General features: G+C 42.4%; 1 protein-coding gene across 12 annotated transcripts in view; it reads left to right on the forward strand.

Moving 5' to 3' along the window:
• Positions 1 to 24027, forward strand: part of LOC133150815 (ETS-related transcription factor Elf-2-like) — a 106921-nt gene that overhangs the window by 66420 nt on the left and 16474 nt on the right. For 11 of the 12 annotated variants that reach the window (XM_061273433.1, XM_061273375.1, XM_061273408.1 and 8 more), the window contains 3 exons: positions 1782 to 1886; positions 4190 to 4306; positions 4429 to 4512. In XM_061273433.1, the coding sequence (XP_061129417.1) occupies positions 1782 to 1886; positions 4190 to 4306; positions 4429 to 4512 (306 nt within the window). The remainder of the gene's footprint in view (positions 1 to 1781; positions 1887 to 4189; positions 4307 to 4428; positions 4513 to 24027) is intronic. The other variant, XM_061273442.1, reaches the window with a different exon arrangement.

The raw sequence follows: 24027 nt of genomic DNA on the forward strand, positions 1-24027 counted from the left end.
AAGACGAAGATTTCGATGGATTTAATGATTTGGAGTGACACGGATGGTTGGATAAAATTGTTGTTCATATTATTGTTATTTGATACATAGTTTATATATTGTTATATGGGCCTGTGGAAGAATTTGAACTACAACTGACGAGTCCGACGTCAGCGGCGCACTGTACATGCAGCGTTGTTCACAGAAAAGACAACGGATGCGATCGATGGATTTAATGATTTGGAGTGACACAGATGGTTTGATAAACGTGTTATTTACTTTATAGTTATTTGAATAACTGTTAATGTTACGTCAAGCCCGTTCTCAGCTCTTTGTTTTTATGTCATGTTAGTATACCGTATCGTTTACCGTTTTCTTCCGTGTATAGTGCGCCCCCATGTATAATACGCACCCTAAAAATGGCATGCTGATGCTGGAAAAAAGCCTGTACCCATGTATAATACGCACCCAATTTTTATGATTTTTTTTTTTATGAAATTCTTTTTTTTTTTTTTTTTTAAGTCCCAATGATCGTCACACACGCAGGGAGGCAATGGGTCCCGTTTTTATAGTCTTTGGTATGGTCTTAACTAGGCTGGATGTAATTTTTTTTGTTGGCATTGATTTCTCCGACTGCCCACGGGAAAGAGGCGTGCGGACGTGAAAAAGGCGGCTCTGTATGGGAGAGACGTTGAAGAGGAATAAAAACACCCTTGGAAACCAAAACTTGGTGATTTTAAGTTTCATTTCGAGGGACATTTGTCACGTCTCGTCCCCAGTTTTGCTATGTGTCTAGGTTGCCATAGTTTCTGTTCGCGTCGCCCCTCTCTTCCTGTGTCACCTCAATCGATGTAACGTGTTTTGTATTTAAGTCCTGTCTGCCCCTCGCTCACCGTCGGATCATTGCATGTGTTACTGTCATGATGTCTGTTTGCTTTCTGTTCCTGTCTTTGGTAATGTCACCCTGTCTTTTTGTTCCACGACTTTGTTGGTCAGTCCTGTTGTTGGTTTTGTTTTCTAAAAAAAAAAAAAAAAAAAAAAAATTAAAATTTTTTTGTACTTATGTATAATGCGCACCCCAGATTTTAGGACAATAAATTCGTTAAATTTTGCGCACTATACACGGAAAAAAACGGTAGTCTGTTGTTGCTGGTTCATGTCTGTTCATGGTGTTGGATTTTGTCAAATCAATTTCCCCCAAAATGCGACTTAAACTCCGGTGCGACTTATATACATTTTTTCCTCTTTATTGTGCATTTCATGGCTAATGCGACTTGTACGCCGGAGTGACTTTTAGTCAGAAAAATACGGTACATATATTGACACACAAAAAATTTACAGACTAAAAAAAAAATAAAAAAATGTACAGAGGAGAGGGTGACCGTACTTCGCGGATTTCACTTATCGCCGGTGGTTTTCCAAACCAATCATCCGCGGTAAACGAGGGATTACTGTACACATGTGCATTTCATGGCTAATGCGACTTGTACTCCGGAGTGACTTTTAGTCAGAAACATACGGTACATATATTGACACACAAAAAATTTCCAGATTAAAAAAAAATAAAAAAATGTACAGAGGAGAGGGTGACAGTACTTCGCGGATTTCACTTATCGCGGGTGGTTTTCCGAACCAATTATCTGCGGTAAACGAGGGATTACTGTATACTGTATTGTAAGCATGAGAGCAGCACCTTGTGGGGAAAAAGTGTCTTAACGGTACTACCTATTTTTCTTGACATTCTTGTGATGTTGTTGTTTTTAGACCTTTTAATTGCCTGCAAACTCTTATGTGGTTTTCAGTGGAAATGTCGAGTCAGGAAATGGTGTGTTTCGATAAAACCTTTGAAGCGGCTGAAGCTCTTCTACATATGGAGTCTCCCGGAGGTCTGCATGACCGCAGCACAGGTAACCACACTTAGATTACCTTATCTGTCAGCATGTGTTGGTATTTTCTCTAATTCTGTGACTGGGATCTTGAAGTGTACCTCTGGAGGTCCCACATTGAGGTCTTACAGGGGAAAAAGAGTAACAGAGTGAATTTTGTTCAATATGCGGTGTCTCTATTCTTGTGTCTCGTCTTGTATTTGCCAAGATAATCCCCCTCTCCACCGTTTAATGCACGGCACCCTGTTGGAGTGGCACCCACCACCTGCTATTGAGTGGATAACCACATTGCTTGTATCTTTTTCCTTTAGGTGACTTTAATAGGCCGCCGTATGAGAGAAATGGTTGACAAAACCGCCCCTGTTAAACATTTTACCAAGATCTTCCAAAAATTGGAGTCCTCCATGTACAGTGCCTTGCGAAAGTATTCGGCCCCCTTGAACCTTTCAACATTTCGCCACATTTCAGGCTTCAAACATAAAGATATAAAATTAATTTTTTTTGTCAAGAATCAACAAGTGAGACACAATCGTGAAGTGGAACGAAATTTATTGGATAATTTAAACTTTTTTAACAAATAAAAAACTGAAAAGTGGGGCGTGCAATATTATGCGGCCCCTTTACTTTCAGTGCAGCAAACTCACTCCAGAAGTTCAGTGAGGATCTTTGAATGATCCAATGTTGTCCTAAATGACTGATGATGATAAATAGAATGCACATGTGTGTAATCAAGTCTCCGTCTAAATGCACCTGCTCTTTGATAGTCTCAGGGTTCTGTTTAAAGCGCAGAGAGAACCATGAAGACAAAGGAACACACCAGGCAGGTCCGAGATACCGTTGTGAAGAAGTTTAAAGCCGGATTTGGATACAAAAAGATTTCCCAAGCTTTGAACATCTCAAGGAGCACTGTGCAAGCAATTATATTGAAATGGAAGGAGTATCAGACCACTGCAGATCTACCAAGACCCGGCCGTCCCTCCAAACTTTCATCTCAAACAAGACTGATCAGAGATGCAGCCAAGAGGCCCATGATCACTCTGGATGAACTGCAGATAACTACAGCTGAGGTGGGAGAGTCTGTCCATAGGACAACAATCAGTCGTGCACTGCACAAATCTGGCCTTTATGGAAGAGTGGCAAGAAGAAAGCGATTTCTCAAAGATATCCATAAAAAGTCTCGTTTAAAGTTTGCCACAAGCCACCTGGGAGACACGCCAAACATATGGAAGAAGGTGCTCTGATCAGATGAAACCAAAATCGAACTTTTTGGCGTCAATGCAAAACGCTATGTTTGGCGTAAAAGCAACACAGCTCATCACCCTGAACACACCATCTCCACTGTCAAACATGGTGGTGGCAGCATCATGGTTTGGGCCTGCTTTTCTTCAGCAGGGACAGGGAAGATGGCTAAAATTGATGGGAAGATGGACGGAGCCAAATACAGGACCATTCTGGAAGAAAACCTGTTGGAGTCTGCAAAAGACCTGAGACTGGGACGGAGATTTATCTTCCAACAGGATAATGATCCAAAACATAAAGCCAAATCTACAATGGAATGGTTCACAAATACACGTATCCAGGTGTTAGAATGGCCAAGTCAAAGTCCAGACCTGAATCCAATCGAGAATCTGTGGAAAAAGCTGAAAACTGCTGTTCACAAACGCTCTCCATCCAACCTCACTGAGCTCGAGCTGTTTCGCAAGGTAGAATAGGCAAGGATTCCAGTCTCTCGATGTGCAAAACTGATAGAGCTGTAATTGCAGCAAAAGGTGGCGCTACAAAGTATTAGCGCAAGGGGGCCGAATAATATTGCACGCCCCACTTTTCAGTTTTTTATTTGTTAAAAAAGTTTAAATTATCCAATAAATGTTGTTCCACTTCACGATTGTGTCCCACTTGTTGTTGATGCTTGACAAAAAATTAAACTTTTATATCTTTATGTTTGAAGCCTGACATGTCGCGAACTGTTGAAAGGTTCAAGGGGGCCGAATACTTTCGCAAGGCACTGTATGTGACAGGGGCCCCCAATAGCTGCTTGCTCTGGTTTTGGTTTAAGAAAAGGGGGGGCATTTTTGATTTGCTTTTTTTTCTTCAAAACTTTCTGAAATCGTGATTGCATTTTTTTTTGGAAGGCATTTCCTGCCCGGTCACATGCCACCGCATCCAGAATGTGCAGAATTTTTCTAATACCACATCGTGAGTTTTGAAAATCTTTATGAAAAGACGAGGCAAAAATTAATTACAAGCAAAAAAGACTGATAGCCATCCATAGCATCACAGACACGACATAATTCACAATTTTTTTTTTGTGCTGGATGGCACAGAAGATGTCATGATGGAAACAGTTGTGGAGGTTTCGACAGAGTGTGGACCCATGGAGGAGGAGGAATCCTTCCCCATCCCTCCTGATTGTGAACCTGTCGCCAAAAAGAAGAGAGGAGGTCAGTAGCTAAAGACGGTCATTGACTGGAACTACAAACCTAAAACGGGCAGACTACTTGAGTGCACAGGTAATTTATAAGAATGCTGGGAAATGGAAAATGTGTTTTCTTGTAACTATTAGCTGGACGTAAGGCAAAGCTGCACCAACCTTTATCTAATGGGACCTTTGACCTGGGGATTAAGAAGAGACAGCGGGAAGGAAAAGGTAAGACATGTTTTAATTAATCCCTGCCCGTTAACATAACACCTTAAAAATCATAATTATGAGCAAAGGAAGCCTCAACTTTTCTCAATGCGAGGCATGAGATTTTGTTTCAAGCCCCTGATGTCCAAAAAAGGAAATTGGCATGAAAAAAAAAGTTTGTCTCCAAAAAGTTGTATTGCTTGTCAACATGCAGTATGGAAAGTTCCATTTACTGTATTCCGTATTTTTCGGACTATAAATCGCGTTTTTTTTTTTTTTTTAATTCATAATTTGTGTGTGTGTGTGTGGGGGGGGTGTGTGTTTAAGTAACTAAGGAGCGACTTACATGTGAATTTTTTCACAAATTTTTACTTGATCATTAACACTTTACTTACTTACTAGTATAGTTCACATGTTATTTTCACTTTAAACCGCATGAGGGTGCACTATGTCTGTGGAATAATTGGAGCCTCACTCACAATGAGTTCCATTCACTGACTTCCAAAGTCGGGACATTTAATGATTTGGAATGACACAGATTATTCGATAAATTTATTTATGTTATAGTTATTTGATATATAGTTTATTTAGAGTAGCAATGTGTATGTTGTTACACTAGTAGTTTACGATTTTCTAGGGAGGCCGTGAAGGCAGCGGGGGGCAGAAAGAGCGATCCAGGGCGCTTGCGTGTGTTGGGCTCTTGATTTGTGAAATAAAGTTACCGGTTACCAAACCCACGTCTTGCCTGGTACATTGGTAACGCTACAATATAGTTATATACGTACCTCTGTGAGAATAATTGGAGCTGCTAGCTGACAACGAGGCTGACGTCAGTGGTGCACGTAGGTCCGGAATTGGCAGCTGTTTTTTTTTGTTTTGTTTTTTTCACAGAGGATGAATATTCCGGTGGATTTAATGATTTGGAGTGACACGGATAGTTTGTTGAAATTGTTGTTTATATTACATTTATTTGCTATATCTAGTCTGACGTCCGCGGCACACGTAGTCTTTCTGCCGTCAACAGCTGTGTGTTTTTTTGTTTGTTTGTTTTTTTGTTTTTCAAGTGACACGGAAGACGAAGATTCTGTTGGATTTATTGATTTGGAGTGACACGGATGGTTCGATAAAATTGTTGTTTATTAAAGATTAAAAGATTACAGTCCCAATGATTGTCACACACACATCTGGGTGTGGTGAAATTTGTCCTCTGCATTTAACCCATCCCCATGTGATTTTAATCCATCCCCTGGGGGAGAGGGGAGCAGTGAGCAGCAGCGGTGCCGCGCTCGGGAATCATTTGGTGATCTAACCCCCCAATTCCAACCCTTAATGCTGAGTGCCAAGCAGGGAGGCAATGGGTTCCATTTTTATAGTCTTTGGTATTGTCTTAACTAGGCTGGATGTATTTTTTTTGTTGCCGTTGATTTCGCCGACTGCCCGTAAAGGCACCACCGCGATCAGGTAGGTTAAAATGAAAAGAGGAAAGTGACGTGCGGACATGTGAAAAAGGCGGCTCTGTATGGGAGAGAAGTTGAAGAGGAATAAAAACACCCTTGGAAACCAAAACTTGCCCCTCGTCGTGACTCGGAGCCGCAACAAATGTTTCAGATTTGTGTAGGGTACATTGTGACAGCAAACGAGCAGGTGATCGAGCAAGCGTCTGATACGAGAGCATTGCGTTCGTATGGAGCGTGTTTGAAGTGAACAGCAGAGACGAAAGGAACAAGGCAAAGTGTTGACTATTACATTCATTGTCAGTCAAGAAGAGAAGAGGACTATTCGCATCGGATCCATAGTGCGCATGTCCGTATGTCGTCCAGTCCGCGATGGAGATTAAAAAACAAACAATATTTGACAATAACACAGGTTTCTGTTCCTGTCTTTGGTAATGTCACCCTGTCTTTTTGTTCCACGTCTTTGTCGGTCAGTCCTGTTGTTGGTTTTGTTAGAGAGTTATGTTACTTTACCAAGTCTGTGTTTTGAGTTCCTCCAATGAACCCTGGTCCAAGCTGCACTTGGTCGCCCTGCTCCTTTCCACACTCCATCCGTGACAAGATTTTCTTCAAAATTTGTTGTACCATAATTTTCTTAAAAAAAAAAAAAAATTGTACCTATGTATAATGCGCACCCCAGATTTTAGGACAGTAGATTAGTTAAATTTTGCGCATTATACATGGAAAAAAACGGTATGTAGAAAGCATGAGCGCAGATGGCATCTAACCAAACTTGAGGTTTTCCATCAGGCATGGCAGGATTGCCTCCTGAAATATAAAGATGCGCTTATCTTAGCAAAAACTCAGTATTTTTCGCAAGTTATTAATCTCAATAAAAACAATCCTAAACACCTATTTGACACAGTGGCAAAACTGACTCTACGCCAGCCGACCCCCGATAGTTCCTTCCACTCAGCTGACGAATTCATGACATTTTTTGCTCAAAAGATTGAATCCATTAGGGGCGATACCACTCCAATCGCTCAGTCGAGCCCGCCGTTTACCAACGTTGATGATCATGCAACAACCCTCTCAAATTTCAAAAGCGTGTCCCTTGAAAGGCTTACACAATTGGTTACTGCGGCTAAACAAACAACATGTTTACTCGACCCTCTTCCAGCCAAACTACTTAAATAATTATTTCAAATTTTAGGACCGTCCGTCTTAAATTTAATCAATCTGTCTGTCTCCTCTGGGATAGTGCCAACAACCTTTAAAACCACTATCATTAAACCGTTACTTAAGCGACCAAATCTTGACCCGGACTGTCTCAGTAATTATAGGCCAGTTCCAAAGCTCCCATTCATAGCCAAACTTCTTGAAAAAGTAGTAGCGCAGCAGATTATTGATTACATGGTTGCTAATAATCGATATGATTATTTTCAGTCTGGTTTTAGAGCTAATCATTCCACTGAGACAGCACTTGCTAAAGTGACTAACGATCTCCTCATAGCTATGGATTCAAACACTTCATCTGTGCTGTTACTACTCGATCTTAGTGCTGCCTTCGACACTGTAGACTTCAATATTTTGTTAGGGCGTCTTAAAAGTTGTGTTGGTATTTCAGGGTTAGCACTAGGCTGGTTCCATTCCTATCTATCAAACAGGACGCACCGAGTGGTCCATGGCAATGCGCCCTTGGAGCTCTATAATGTTACGTGTGGTGTCCCACAGGGATCGGTACTCGGACCAATTCTATTTAATATTTATATGATTCCGCTTGGGGACATAATACGTTAATATAATACCGTAATTTTCGGACTATAAGTCGCGTTTTTTTTTCATAGTTTGGGTGGGGGGGGCGACTTACTTAGGAGCGACTTATATATGTTTTTTTTCACAAATTTTTACTTGATCCTTAACACATCACTTACTTACAAGTATAGTTGACCACTTCACATGTTATTTTTAGCATAGTTGATCACTTCACATGCTTTGATATCTTTATCTTGAACATATTCAAAACATGAAAAATAGAGAGAAAAAATCAAATAAAGTAATTAACACTTAAAGCGCCATATCCTCTGGACATGTCCTCTGTCACCAGCATGACATAAAGGACGAGAAATTTGATCGATGGATTTAACAATTTGGAGGGACACAAATGGTTTGATTATATTGTTGTTTATGTGATAGTTATTTAAAATATAGTTTATGTATCGTTGTATGGGCCTGTGGAATAATTTGAACTGCGGCGCAGCACACGGCATTGTTGACAAAGGACGATCGATGGATTTAATGAATTGGAGTGACACAGATGGTTTTATAAACGTGTTATTTATGTAATAGTTTTTTTTAAATAACTGAATGTTACGTCAGGCCCGTTCTCAGCTCCTCGTTTGTGTTTGTCACGTTAGCATACCGTATCGTTTAGCCTGTTGTTGCTCGTTCATGTCTGTTCTTGGTGTTGGATTTTGTCAAATAAATTGCCTCTCAAAATGCGACTTATACTCCGGAGCGATTTATATACATTTCAAAAATATTCAAAAAAATAAAAATGTGAAAGAAACCGCGATAAACTAACCGCAATGTAGCAAGGGATTACTGTAATTTGAATTTCAAGTGACGACAGCAGCGCGACGTCGCGTCAGCAGCTGCCTCGTCGTTATTCTACAGATCTACTATATAACTATATTGTAGCGTTAACAAAGTTCAAGGAAAGACGTGGGTTTGGTAAACGGCTCCTTATTTAACAAAACAAACTTACAGGCGTGTGGCGGCGTGGACTTCCAGCCACGGAAGTGGAAGAGCGCTTCATAGAATAGGACCGGGTGTGCGTAAAAGCCATGACCGAGCCCCATCCACCGTCCTCGGACAGCTACCCGGCTGAGCGCCGGCCCTCAACTTCCATCCACAGAGGTGAAAGACAGCTCGGTAGAGTAGGACCGGGCGTGCGTAAAAGCATTGTCTGAGCCCCATCCACCGTCCCTGGACGAGTCGATCTTTGTCCTTTATGTAAACAATTGCTGCGCTGCTGACGCGCGTCACTCAACGGAGCTCTCTTTCACTTCCGTGGATTGAAGTCAGGCGCCGGCGCTCGGCCGGGTGGCTGTCCACGTCTTTCCTTGAACTTTGTTAACGCTACAATATAGTAGATCTGTGGAATAACGACGAGGCTGACGTCAGGGCGCACGTGCGGCAATGTTGACAAAGGACGAGGAATTTGATTGATGGATTTAATGATTTAGAGTGCACAGATGGTTTGATAACATTATTGCTTATATAATTGTTATTTGATATATAGTTTATATATCGTTATATGGGCCTGTGGAATATTTTGAAGTGCACGCATTGTTGACAAAGGACGATTGATGGATTTAATAAATTGGAGTGACGCAGATGGTTTTATTAACGTGTTATTTATGTAATAGTTTTTTGAATAACTCTGAATTTTACGTCAGGGCCGTTCTCAGCTCTTAGTTTGTGTTTATGTCACGTTAGCATACCTATCGTTTAGCCTGTTGTTGCTCGTTTATGTCTGTTCTTGGTGTTGGATTTTGTCGAATAAATTGCCCCCCAAAATGCGACTTAGACTCCGGAGCGACTTTGTTTTCACTTTTTTGGGCATTTTATGGCTGGTGTGACTTATACTCCGGTGCGACTTATAGTCCGAAAATTACGGTATTATACATGCGTTCGTCACTTCGCGCCTGGACTACTGTAATGTATTATTATCTGGTCTCCCTAAGTCCCGCATCAAAAGTCTACAGTTAGTACAAAATGCTGCTGCAAGGCTGGTCTCACGGACAAGAAAATTTGATCACATTACTCCAATATCAGCCAACTTACATTGGATCCCGGTCCATTTAAGATTTGACTTCAAGGTTCTTCTATTAACCTATAAATCACTGCATGGCTTAGCGTCTTCATGTCGACCTAGTTGTTCCTGATGTTCCGTCGTGTAACCTTCGTTCGCAAAACGCTACTCTTTTAGCGACACCGAGGGCCAAGAAAATGTCTGCAGGGACTCGGAGGTGGTTAGGTGGCACCCAAGCTGACAGCGGCTATCTGGATTCTCGTGGACCAATTAAGGATGGGGGAACTGCAGCTCAACCTCCTCGAAGACACTGCCAGGACAATCAAGCTCTTCGCTTTGACTTGGACATCCGCTTTTTCATTGATTTTCATATTATGTATCATTTGTGCCCTCTCTGCATCCATTTCAACTTGGTGATCCTGAAAGGGGGATCCTTCCAACTGTGGTCCCTTCTCAAGGTTTCTCATTTTCCCCTGGCAGTTTTTTTTTTTAGGTTTTCCTTGCCCTTTTGGAAGCTTAAGATCAGGGGATGCTTTGAGAATAACTGTCAATTTTTGTCTATGTGAAGCCCTTTGAGACTGCTTGTGATTTAGGGCTATACAAATAAACTTGACTTGACTTGACTTGATGGCCTTTCTCAGTCCGTACTTGGCAGTTTTGCACTCTGCCTCATCGCCTGATCTGAATGCGTGGGAACGAGCATGCAATATGTGACGTACCTGGCTGTTTATCCAGGTCTTCTGGTTGGGGAACTTCCTCACCTGAAGAGTGGGCACGATGTTATCAACACATGTGTTGATGTACCTGGTCACATAGTCAGTATAGTCCTGGATGCTGACTGAGGAGTCCTACATTGTAGCAGCAGATTTAAACACATCCCAGTCTGTTTGGGCAAAGCAGTCCTGCAGGATGCACTCAGCCTCTGGCGTCCATAGTTTGATTTCTTTGGTGGTGGGGTTTGTTTGTTTTAGTTTCTGTCGGTATGCTGGGTACAGAAACAGTGAGATGTGGTCAGATTGTCCAAAGTGGGGTCTTGGTGCTGCTGTATGCACCGCGTACGTTGCTGTACACATGATCCAGGGTGTTCTTCTCACGGGTAGGGATGTTGATGTGCTAGTGATATTTGGGGAGTACAGTCTGTATGTTGCACTGATTGAAGTCTCCAGCAGCGATAAAAACGCCATCAGGATGAGCAGTCTCTAGCGCGCTGATGACGTCATACAGGTTGCCGAACGCTGCTGTGGAATTGGCTCTCGGGGGGGATGTAGACAGCGGCTAAAAACACAGCAGTGAATTTCCTCGGTAGATAATAGGAACGGCATTGCAGCATTAAAAACTCCACGTCTGGTGAGCATAAACAGTTCGTATATCTCCACACCACGAGTTGTTTACGAACACGCGCACACACCCTCCTTTCGTCTGCTGCAGTCCGGTCCCCTCTGTGCACGGAGTACGTCTGTAGTTGGATGGCGCACGCTGGAATTTTGTCAGAAAGACACGTTTCGGTGAAAATCAGAGCGCAACATTCTCTTATTTCCCGCTGTGATGTGATCCGTGCTCTCAGGTCGTCCAGTTTGTTGTCGAGAGACCGTAAATTGGCTAGCGCGAGCTTTTACCCTAGCATGGAGCCCTCCTCTCTTGCCTCGCTTTCGACGCCGTCTCTGGAGCGCTCTTCTGGGGTCCGCCGGCTCACTCGAGGTCGGTGTGTCCGGGCCATTCTGGGGCTCGTGGTGTTCTTTGTTGTAGTGAACAATGAGTTGCAGCTCCGGTGAAATAAATTCTGTGAATTCCAGGTTATTTTGTCGATTGACTATATCGAGCAAATCCTGCTTGCTGTATGTTAGCAGTGCATGAGTGTTGTGCACCGCAGAAAAAACAAGTAGCACACATAAAAGAAGAAAAAGCCGGCATTCATAGCGGCGCAAGCAAACACGTCTGCCACGAGGGGCGCGATGTTGATAATAGAAGTGCCTCTTTTGAATTCTCAGCCCTCCATCTACAGAGGTCTTTGAATTTTTGAGGCATGTGAACACATGCTCAAATGCAGATAAAGACAAAGTGACACCATACTGGCTGCTCTCTTGACCAATGAAAGTGTTGGATTTCAAATAACAACACTTCAGCAGCTATGTAATTGTAAGGGGTGCATGCAAACCATGCCTCCCATTTAACATAGAGGGGGTAACAGATCCTGTGAGCATCGCTGACCTCTGGGGGCAGCATTATTCAGCACTATTTAACAGTGAGCCCTATTATGTCGGCATAATTGAAGAGGAAAGTATTTTTTTAATTATCATGAGGTGTCTATTGCCATAGGACAACTTTCTGACAGAAAAGCCAGTGGTCTGGATAACATCACAGCAGAGCATTTAAAGTTAGCTGGCCCCCAATTGACAGTGCTCCTGTCTCTCTGTTTCTCAGGCTTGCTGACTCACGGTACTCTACCTGACCATGATAGAATAGAATAGAATAGAATAGAATAGAATAGAATAGAATAGAATAGAATAGAATAGAATAGAATAGAATACAATATATCTTTGTCATTGTCACATGTACAACAAAATTAAAAGTGCCAACCGATCAGTGCATCTGCTAAAATAAAAAATACATAAAAGTCTATACAAACTAAAAACCACACAAAAGAACATACACAAACAAGTGACATGTAATTGCACACCCCCATATTTAAGTTAAAAAAAGACATGCAATTGCACACCCCCATATTGCACACTTAAAATGTAGACATGTAAATGTAAACATGTAGAGTACAGCTGTTTTTCTGCTAGTTAAAGCAGATGATCTTTTTTTTTAGCGGCATTTAGTGTGACTACCGCTGTAGGGTAAAAGCTGTTGGCGAATCTGCTAGTCTTTAATTTAATTGATCTGTAGCGTCTGCCTGATGGCAACAGTTCGATAAGGGAGTGCCCAGGGTGAGAAGTGTCCTTCACAATGTTCTGTTTTTTGAGACGGCGGGTTTTGTGTAGGTCTTCCAGTGTGGGGAGAGGGCAGCCAACGATCTTCTGTGCTGTGTTGATGACCCCTCTGAGCTTTTTCCTCTGAGCTGCCGTGCAGCTGGTGTACCAAACACATATAGAATATGTTAGAATGCTCTCTATGGAGCACCGATAGAAGGACACCAGCAGTCTTTGTGAGATGCTGTACCTCCTGAGCACCCTTAGGAAGTAGAGTTTCTGCTGGGCCTTTTTTAGCAGCTCAGAGGTTTTCACGCTCCAGGTGAAGTCCTCCTCGATGTGGACTCCCAGGAAGCGGAAGGAAGACACCCTCTCCACACAGACCCCGTTGATGATAAGTGATGGAATGTCCGTTTTTTTCCTCCTAAAGTCAACGACCAGTTCTTAGGTTTTAGCCGTGTTTAGGAGCAGATTGTTCTCTCCGCACCACTCCGATAGCTGCACCACTTCGTCCGTTTAGGCAGACTCATCCCTCTTTGAGATCAGCGCCACCACGGTGGTGTCATCCGCAAACTTCACAATGGTGTTGCTGCGATGGGCGGGAGTGCATGTGTGTGTGTAGAGTGTGTAGAGCAGTGGGTTCAGTACGCACCCCTGTGGGTAGCCGGTACCAAGGCTGAGAGGTGTGGATGTATGACGACCAACTCTCACCCTCTGGCTGCGACCTGTCAAGAAGCTCTTAATCCACATGCAGATGTTGTGTGGAAGTCCCAGGTCCCCCAGTATGTCCACCAGTCTGTGGGGGAGGATGGTGTTAAAAGCAGAGCTGAGGTCCACGAAGAGAATCCGCACATACACTACCGTTCAAAAGTTTGGGGTCACAATGAAATGTCCTTATTTTTTAAGGAAAAACACTGTACTTTTCAATGAAGATAACTTTAAACTAGTCTTAACTTTAAAGAAATACACTCTATACCAGGGGTCCCCAAACCTTTTCCTGTGAGGGCCACGTAACTTTTCCCTTCTCTGATGGGGGGCCGGTGTCAGTTTATAACAGAAAAAGTGTGACGATCGTAGGGGAGCTTAAGATTTTTATTGTTTTCCAGAAAGCCACACATAACCAAATAACGGTTATTTAATAACCCTTTCCAGGTTCTTTACAGAAAAAAAGTCAGGAAACAAATAATAATATCGATATAATCCTCTACAATTTATTGGTATCGATGCAAAAGGTAAACATCGATTTATATCGCCGTGTTTGACCTCGGACATTAGACGCGACTTTATTTTGAAATCCAGTTCATTGTTGCTTGCTTTTTCTTTCCGGGAGCAGTGCGCCCGGCGTTGTTGTGTTGTGAGCAGAGCACGCACGTGAAAGGGGAGGCGACAACTAGTACGCGGCTCCTGGGCTGGTGCTATGGCTAGTGTCCAAAAAGACGAGGAAATCACCTCCCCTTTAGGCTTGAAGTCATTCGTTTGGAAGCACTTTGGATTCCAAAGAAAAGATGGCTCAACGGACAAGACACGTGCAGTTTGTAAATCCTGCCATGCGGGGATCAAATATTCAGGGAGCCGCACATTTAAAGAAAAAACACGACATCAAAGTTCAGTGTTAAAGTAAGCAATTTGTATACTACAATACCCTTGTAATTTCCTAAATAGAGTTTGCAGTACCTTGTTGATTTTGCGTATGAATTGTTATAAATCAGGATATTGTTCTATATTTTTTATTTAAAAAAAAAAAAAATCGATCGTAGAGCACTATATCGCGATATATCGTGAATGAATCGCAGCAGGCTTTAAGATATCGGCAAATATCGTATCGTAGTTCTTTATATCGATATTATATCGTATCGTGACAAAACCCGCGATTTACACCACTACTAAATAACTCTCTCTGGGTTCTTCATAGAAAAGAAAGCCATGGAACATTAACTTTCTGTTGTGCCATGCACAATCTTAACAGATAAAAGTTCAGCTCAGTTGTCAGAGCAGAATCTCTCTGAGTTTGACACATATGAGCAGTCTCTTAAAGTTTTTGTGTTCCTTCCTTATAACCCTTTTGTAGGTTCCAGTAGGATTGTAGACACCGCTGTCTTTTTTGTTAAAGTTTGCTAGTGCGTCGTAGTCTGGAGTAAAATTTGTTGTGGCAATTCTTAGGCGAGATCCGAGGTGTTGGTCCGTTTACCTCGATCTGTGACGGGTTGATGTTGACGTTCATGTGGCTGAACGTCACGTCGCGTACGTCGAGCCAAATTGGCCACTCTCTTTTAAACGCTCGGCACTGTGTCCACCTTGCTTTTCCTTGAGCGACTCATTTTAATGGAAGGATTCCAGGGGAAGGTTTGTGGGTGGCTTTAGCGCAAAACTGCATCTGAAAGCTCAGCGCGCGAATTACAAGAATGCTGTCGTCACAGCCCACGCTCTAGATTCGGGACTGATACAAATAGAGTGCGAGTGCGCCATGTCCGTACTACTGAGTACGTACACGCACTTGTGAGTGTGCACCGAGCTTTCTGACACGGCTTCCGGTAGTAAATGCGCAGGCGAGCGCTTCCCTATCTACTGGGGAAACGCAGTCATTGCAGGCAAAATGACCAAAAAAAAAAAGTTTAATAATACAATTTGTTCAGGGTTGGCGGGCCGGATTAAACGGTCCCCTGGGCCGTATCCGGCCCGCGGGCCGTAGTTTGGTGACCACTGCTCTATACATTGCTAATGTGGTAAATGACTATTCTAGCTACAAATGTCTGGTTTTCGGTGCAATATCTACATAGGTGTATAGAGGCCCATTTCCAGCAACTATCACTCCAGTGTTCTAATGGTACAATGTGTTTGCTCATTGGCTCAGAAGGCTAATTGATGATTAGAAAACCCTTGTGCAATCATCTTCACACATCTGAAAACAGTTTAGCTCTTTACAGAAGCTACAAAAATGACCTTCCTTTGAGCAGATTGAGTTTCTGGAGCATCACATTTGTGGGGTCAATTAAACGCTCAAAATGGCCAAAAAAGAGAACTTTCATCTGAAACTCGACAGTCTATTCTTGTTCTTAGAAATGAAGGCTATTCCATGCGAGAAAATGCTAAGAAATTGAAGATTTCCTACAACGGTGTGTACTACTCCCTTCAGAGGACAGCACAAACAGGCTCTAACCAGAGTAGAAAAAGAAGTGGGAGGCCGCGTTGCACAACTGAGCAAGAAGATAAGTACATTAGAGTCTCTAGTTTGAGAAACAGACGCCTCACAGGTCCCCAACTGGCATCTTCATTAAATAGTACTCGCAAAACACCAGTGTCAACATCTACAGTGAAGAGGCGGCTGCGGGATTCTGGGCTTCAGGGCAGAGTGGCAAAGAAAAAGCCATATCTAAGACTGGCCAATAAAAGAAAAAGATTAAGATGGGCAAAAGAACACAGACATTGGACAGAGGAAGACTGGAAAAAAGTGTTGTGGACGGATGAATCCAAGTTTGAGGTGTTTGGATCACAAAGAAGAATGTTTGTGAGACGCAGAACAACTGAAAAGATGCTGGAAGAATGCCTGACGTCATCTGTTAAGCATGGTGGAGGTAATGTGATGGTCTGGGGTTGCTTTGGTGCTGGTAAGGTGGGAGATTTGTATAGGGTAAAAGGGATTCTGAATAAGAAAGGCTATCACTCCATTTTGCAACGTCATGCCATACCCAGTGGACAGCGCTTGATTGGAGCCAATTTCATCCTACAACAGGACAATGACTCAAAACACACCTCCAAATTGTGCAAGAACTATTTAGAGAAGAAGCAGGCAGCTGGTATTCTATCGGTAATGGAGTGGCCAGCGCAGTCACCAGATTTGAACCCCATTGAGCTGTTGTGGGAGCAGCTTGACCGTATGGTAAGCAAGAAGTGCCAATCCAACCAATCCAATTTGTGGGAGCTGCTTCTAGAAGCGTGGGGTGCAATTTCTCCAGATTACCTCAACAGATTAACAGCTAGAATGCCAAAGGTCTCCAATGCTGTAATTGCTGCAAATGGAGGATTCTTTGACGAAAGCAAAGTTTTCTTATTTCAAATACAAATCATTATTTCTGATCTTGTCAATATCTTGACTCTATTTTCTATTCATTTCACAACGTATGGTGGTGAATAAGTGTGACTTTTCATGGAAAACACAAAATTGTTTGGGTGACCCCAAACCTTTGAACGGTAGTGTTCCCCGGCTGCTCCAAGTGGGACAGTGCAGCATGGAGGGCTGTAGCTACTGCATCCTCTGTGGATCTATTAGCCCTGTAGGCAAACTGGTGGGGGTCAAAACCTCTGAGCAGGAGTGATGTGCTGTGACCTCGGACCAGCTTTTCAAAGCACTTCATCACCACTGGGGTGAGTGCGACTGGCCGGTAGTCATTAAGGCTGGTGATGTGGTGTTTCTTGGGCAGGGGGACTATAGTGGAGGATTTTAAACAGGATGGAACAGTGGATTCGGTAAGGGACTGGTTGAAGATCTTGAAGACCCCAGCCAGCTGATCTGCGCAGTCCTTTAGGACAGGCCCACTGACGACGTCAGGACCCGCAACCTTCCTCAGGTTGATGGTCCGCAGCATGCGCCTCACCTCGTGCTCCTCCACAGTGAGGTTGAAGCTGCTGCGGACTGTGGGATGTGAGGTTGCCGCTTCAGGTGGCTCGGACTCGAACCGGGCAAAGAAGGTGTTAAGGTCCTCTGCCAGTGAGGCGTCCCCTTCAGCAGCTCCGATGGTGATCCTGTAGTTAGTAAGATTCTGGACTCCCTACCACACCTGCTTGCTGTTGTTGCTTTCCAGGTGATCCTCAATCCTCCTCTTGTAGTCAAGATGGGCCTCTCTGATGCCTTTCCTCTGGTTGGCTCTGGCTGTGCTGTAGAGAGACCCGTCCTCAGACCTGAGAGACAGGGGGGTGTCCCTCTCCTCCAGCAGCCGAAGGACCTGGTGGGTCATCCAGGGCTTCTGGTTGGGCTATATCCGTATGCGTTTGTCCACCGTGACAGGGTGTGTGCAGTGCTTGATAGAACACAGAACACTGTCTGTGAACACATTCAGGTCCCGGTGTTTGAAGATGTCCCAGTTAGTCCTGTCGAAGCAGTCCTGCAACTGCTGAGAGGCGTCATCAGGCCAGGTTTTAACAGTTTTAGTGATGACAGGAGCTGATTTCCTGATGGTGGTATATGCAGGAATCAATTAATAGCAGTGACATGTGGTCAGACTGGTCCAGGTGAGGTAGCTGTTGTTGTCTGTAGTTCTGGTCCCTGTTATAAAAGACAAAGCTGGTAAAGTAGGAATTATTGCTAACTATAGACCAATAGCTCTAGCTAGTATACTCTCCAAAGTTTTAGAAAAAGTACTTCTTGACAGATAAAGTGTATATATAACTACCACCGACAATCAGTTTGGCCTTAAGGCTAAGCATAGTACGTGTCAGGTTTATTTCAATGACTGAATAACTATTAAGAGAAGAGCAACAGCAAACAAACCACAAGTGAGACAGAATATTAAGTCTTTTCTCGCGAGGAGTGCAGTACAGATAGCTTAATACAATCTCTACACACACTAAATATCTGTAGGCACTCCCGCTCTTTTTATTTGGATTTGCCCTACCCACAGTGTGAGACAAGCCCCTAAAGAAAGGAGGGGGAAAGCATGTGGGCTTTGCCTCGTAAGGAAAAATCACTAGGTGTTTACATACTAATAAAGACATCTGGGAAGAGGAGTTTGAGTGGACTGGATACAGAAGAGAAAACCTTTGACCTCAAGTAAAAACATAGCAAGGGAAGTTTTACAACATTGTGTAGGATGCAACAAACTAAGTTATTTATTACTGGTTATATACATTCCAACCTAATCCTACGATCAAGATAGTTAGGAAACCCTGACTTTAATGGTCACTTGGAGGTTCATCTGGGGTGCAAGACAGCAATGAGGCATGTTGTCTAACAAAGTGGTCTTTTGTTAGAAAGGAACTGTCCTTCCGTGGTACATCATAAAAACAGCAAGGCCAAACAGCAAGCATATAATGCAGTAATATTGCGGTAAGGCATTGATTAGAGAACGCATGATAACATATATATACATTTTTCTAACAGTACGGACCGATTTATCTATGCTCTGAAAGAAGCAGTTGAAACATAAAAGGCAGGGCTCTACCATGCTTGTTGGGTTCATTGATGCGTCACGAGCGTTTGATTGTATCCATCATTTTAAGCTTTTTAATAGGCTAAAGTTTAGGGCTGTGCCTAAATGCTTAATACGTATCAAAGTCTACTGGTATACAAACCAGAAAATGCAAGTTAAATGGGGGAGCACATTATCCACCCCTTTTCGGGTGAGTAATGGCGTCAGACGGGGGATTCTATCCCCTGCCCTCTTTAACTACAAGCCACATGGATGGCTTGCTAGCAGCTAGGAGGTTGCAAAACAGGCTGCATGATTGGAGACATGTTAATAAATCATTAAATGTATGCTGATGACCTTACCATTCTTTCATCTTGTAATATGACATCAAGTATAATGCCAAGAAGAGTGTGGTCTTGATATGTAGAACCAAGTATGATCTGCAACTGAAGTTTCCTGCTTTTTACCTGTCTGGTCAAACTTTGTGTGTGTCTAAAAGTACAAAATATCCTGGGCACATTATTACAGATACGTTAGATGATGATGATTATATGTCTAGACCAGGGGTCACCAATATGGTGCCCGCGGGCACCAGGTCGCCAGTGAGGACCGCATGAGTCGCCCGCAGGACTGTTCTAAAATTAGCTCAAATAGCGGCACTTGTCAGTGAGCTGCATCTATTTATTTTACAATCAAACCTCAGTTTTCGAACGTCCTGGTTCTCGACCAAATCGGTATTCAAACAAAAAATTCAAGATTCTTTTGCTTCGGTTGTCTACTGGGTGACTTCAATGCTCACGTGGGCAATGACAGTGAGACCTGGAAGGGCGTGATTGGGAGGAACGGCCCCCCCGATCTGAACCCGAGCGGTGTTCTATTGTTGGACTTCTGTGCTCGACACGGATTTTCTATAATGAACACCATGTTCAAACATAAGGGTGTCCATGTGTGCACTTGGCACCAGTACACCTGTCAGGTTTATTTCGATGACGGAATAACTATTAAGAGAAGAGCAACAGCAAACAGACCACAAGTGAGACAGAATATTAAGTCTTTTCTCACGAGGAGTGCAGTACAGATAGCTTACAACAATCTCTACATACACTGAATATCTGTAGGCACTCCCGCTCTTTTTATTTGGATTTGCCCTACCCACAGTGTGAGACATAAGACACTAAAGGGGAGGAGGAAAGCATGTGGGCTTTGTCTCGTAAGCAAAAATCACTAGGTGTTTACATACTGATAAGAACATCTGGGAAGAGGAGTTTGAGTGGACTGGATACAGAAGAAAAAACCTTTGACCTCTAGTTAAAACATAGCAAGGGAAGTTTTACGACATTGTGTAGGATGCAACAAGCTAAGTTATTTATTACTGGTTATATACGTTCCAACCTAATCCTCTGATCAAGATAGTTAGGAAACCCTGACTTTAATGGTCACTTGGAGGTTCATCTGGGGTGCAGGACAGCAATGAGGCACGTTGTCTAACAAAGTGGTCTTTGTTAGAAAGGAACTGTCCTTCTGTGATACATCATAAAAACAGCAAGGCCAAACAGCAAGCATATATTGCAGTAATATTGCAGTAAAGCATTGACTAGAGAACGCATGATAACATATATATACATTTTTCCAACAATTCCCTCCGGTTTATCATAAGTTCTCAGAGACCATCTTATCACCTAAAAGCGGCCATTTCAAAAAGATTTTCAGCCGTAGGATCACAATTCATAAGAACAAATTTACACCCGGGAGGAGATTGAGCCTTAATAATCAATGTCAGAGTCGGGAAACAAATCGGACAGGTTTACCACAGGAGATTCAAAGATGGAGCCATCGCCAGAGCGACAACTCTCGTCAGTCGCAAAGTTGTCCCCTTGGAGCAACGGAAAAGTCTCAGCTGCTGGAGAGATAGCAGTGGTAATTAATCTGTTAATTAGAGACCGGAGACACGGAATACAACAACATCCACACAAGGTCAAAACAGCAGAAAAAACGGCAAGGGAGACTAGGACAGAGGAAACCAGGGTACGGTACTGTCCGAACACGTTTAGCCAGTCGTTCCAAACCTCCGTGTTCACTCCACTGTGTTCCTTCATTTTCCCATTCAAGGTCCTCGGGCCCTCCTGGGACTGGCTTCCATCAGCGGCAGTATTATTTGGAATAAATGTAAAACACTTTATACATATAGTGTTAATAACACTTATCCGGTACTCCTCTGGGAACACCAATTGCATCAAATTCGGTCAGATCATCGTCGGCTCTCAAATTCAAAGATATTTTGTTTTTTTACCAGCTTTTTTTTTTTTTTTTTCTTCAGATCTTGGGATGTTGATACATATACAATTTAGCTTGACTACATTCTCTGAAAGCAATGGCTTCTTTTTTCTTTCTTCAATGGATATTACTATAAAGAATGCTCTGTCACACATTTTACAATCCAATCGACGTGATAGACTTCACACGATCTTTGATCAATGGTGACGGTACAACATAAAGCAATGCTCGCAAACCCATACACATGACATATTCAATTGTCTTTACAGCTTGTTTTGCCATTAGCAATCAATTGTTTCGTTTAGCAGTTTACTCTTATACTAGTTACCTGAAACAAATTATCCGCATTCACTTTAGATATATTCATCCCATTCTTTAACATCTACAGCGGTTGTTGACAAAGTATACATATAAACATCATACTCTCATGGCAGTCCAGATCTGACACAGCAGATAATCCTGCAAAGGTCAAATTGATCTTTTAAATTGCTACAATACACCATAATTAAAAAAAAAAATTTTTGGAGTGATCAATATAAGTTATTCGTCACTCATCTCTCCCCTACTCATTATGACTTAGTTCCCACAAATACCATATTGCTGAAGTTAACAAAGTGGCAACAAAGATAGCCACCTTACATGCAATAACGTCATTGTTCCATTTTCTTGTTCCCGGCATTTCTCTAAGAGGTAAGGCTCCCTTTGGGTCACTTTTTCCCGATTGAACGTTACCTCAAAAGAAATTACCCTTTTGTAATTTGCTAGGACCACCTCAACTGACCTTTCTGCTATTGTCGCCCAAACAATTTTTCATACGGGGTTAAACCCACAGTACTTGTAATATTTATGTACAGTTTGACCAGGTCTCAACATTTTGTCCATGATCTTCCATTTTTCCCATGCACATTTTCACACTTTATACCAGTTCTGTCACGAGAATTAATTTCCGAAATCCCATATCTCGGTATTATTTTTTTCTACATAACGTTTTTGCCACTGTTAAGGCATTCAGTGTTTTTGTTTAAGCCAATTCAAACCATTTTGAGAATGCATCTATTATGACCAGGCATTATAACCCTGTGGATTGTGTTTAGCACTGTTAAACAAGCTCTACAATTTTTTTTTTTTTTAATTTATATTCCTTTGTTTTGAAAATGTTTTGAATATGAATCAAATCCGTATGTTGTATAAAGCTGACTGAATTGCCCCATTATCCCCCCTCTTGAGCCATGCGACACACACTATGGCTCAATATTACTGCCCATTCGTATAGGTTCTATGGTAGGACAGGTCTGTCTTCTGGTCATTTATAGATACCATTCTCCACTCCTGCCCCTCTTTTCGTCCCTAATTGAATTTCAGTCTATGGACTTTGTCGCTGCACTTCTTTAAAAACGTTTCAGTAGTTTAATCTGCTTCTTGTGTGTATAAAATTTGAAGCATCTCTTGCACCACAGCTATGCGGTTCCTTCTGCAAGCTTGTTACCTCTTGACACCTTATCAGTCTCGTGCGTGCCCTGCACACGTGCATATAGCTATTTGTCGTGGCAATTGGACTGCTACCACAACTAGCTTAGTTGTAGTTTCTTGTAGTTTCTTTTCAATCAGTTTCTCATCGTTTATCACAAGAATCTTACTAATTTGAACAAAAATCAAAAAGTACGTTTTATTTTACTCAATTGTACGATTTAGAGAATCCATATGTAGTAAAGTGTTGTATTACTACATATGATTTCATCTTCATTTAATTTGACACACCTTACAAAATGCTTCTCAGTGTCCCAGTGCACACATGCCTTGAGTGTGTAACTGGCCGTCCCAACCCGTGTTCCACATCCCAATCTCTCCTCCCTCCAGGTGTCAAACCAATCAAGATAAAAGATAAAAAACAACAAAATAACCGCCAGTAAATTAATATAATAGTCAATTGTTGTTGTTTCTTAACTTTAACTAACTCAATCACTCTCTTATTCCCAAATGCAAAAACTTGTGTAGTCTTGACACAACCAATCGACTATTTCTTCTAAATTTAGCTTTGAAATGTTATTTAATAATTTTGCTTCATCCAATTCCAGAAAGCAAGTTCTTTTCATCTTTCAAATTTTGTTTCATCAGGGCTAGGCATTAATGCAGTGTGAACCAGTTTCTGCCCACAAAAAAATTGCTTGCCTTTCTTTTCTTCTTATTTTCACAAAATTGCTTTTGTTTTGCGGTGCAAATCATATAGACTACAATCTAGCAAATTTCTTTTTGCACCTTCATTAGCCAATTTTAACACATAACACTGACAGCACACAGACAACACAAAAACTTACAGGAGAGACACAGCTCACAAACAATACAAACAAACAACGCTGCGCAAACGTCATCCTCTATTTTGACGTTTTGGTTATACTTTTATTTTCTCATCAGTGCCTTTTATCCTTCATGCAAATATTGTCACATCTTCCTCAAGCATCACCCTGCTTCAAATATTCAAACATTCTCTGAGAAACTCACACTTTCCCTGCTTCGCCCGCAGCCACAGCACCCCTCGTGCGAGGGGGAGGCGCAGCATCAATGTTGATTGGTCACAGGCTGGCCATTTCCTGCAACAACCATGATGCCGGCCCACCGCCCACACGAGCATAGCAATGGCCCCGCGACAACGCGCGAGCGCAGGCACGCTTATCAGTTTCACCTTCTCAAAAGGCAGGCCAACTTTGCCGTTGCCCCCTTCATCATGTTCACCTTCAACATCTTTCAGTCTTCTACACAACATTTGCTGTCTCTTATTCTCGTCCTATCAAGCCACCATTCTAGTCACTTCCTGCCACGCACGTCTTATTTTCTCTACTTCCACACACTGCTCATCTTAGTTTCTCCAACCAACTTAAACACACCATCATCCACTTCTTAATTTCCCTATTATTGCTCAACAGCCTCCAGAACATTCTCCATTACTGATTTCTTCCATAGGACACACATCTCACTCGCAC

The sequence above is a fragment of the Syngnathus typhle genome, linkage group LG1, assembly GCF_033458585.1.
Source record: "Syngnathus typhle isolate RoL2023-S1 ecotype Sweden linkage group LG1, RoL_Styp_1.0, whole genome shotgun sequence".
NCBI classification, from domain to species: domain Eukaryota; kingdom Metazoa; phylum Chordata; class Actinopteri; order Syngnathiformes; family Syngnathidae; genus Syngnathus; species Syngnathus typhle.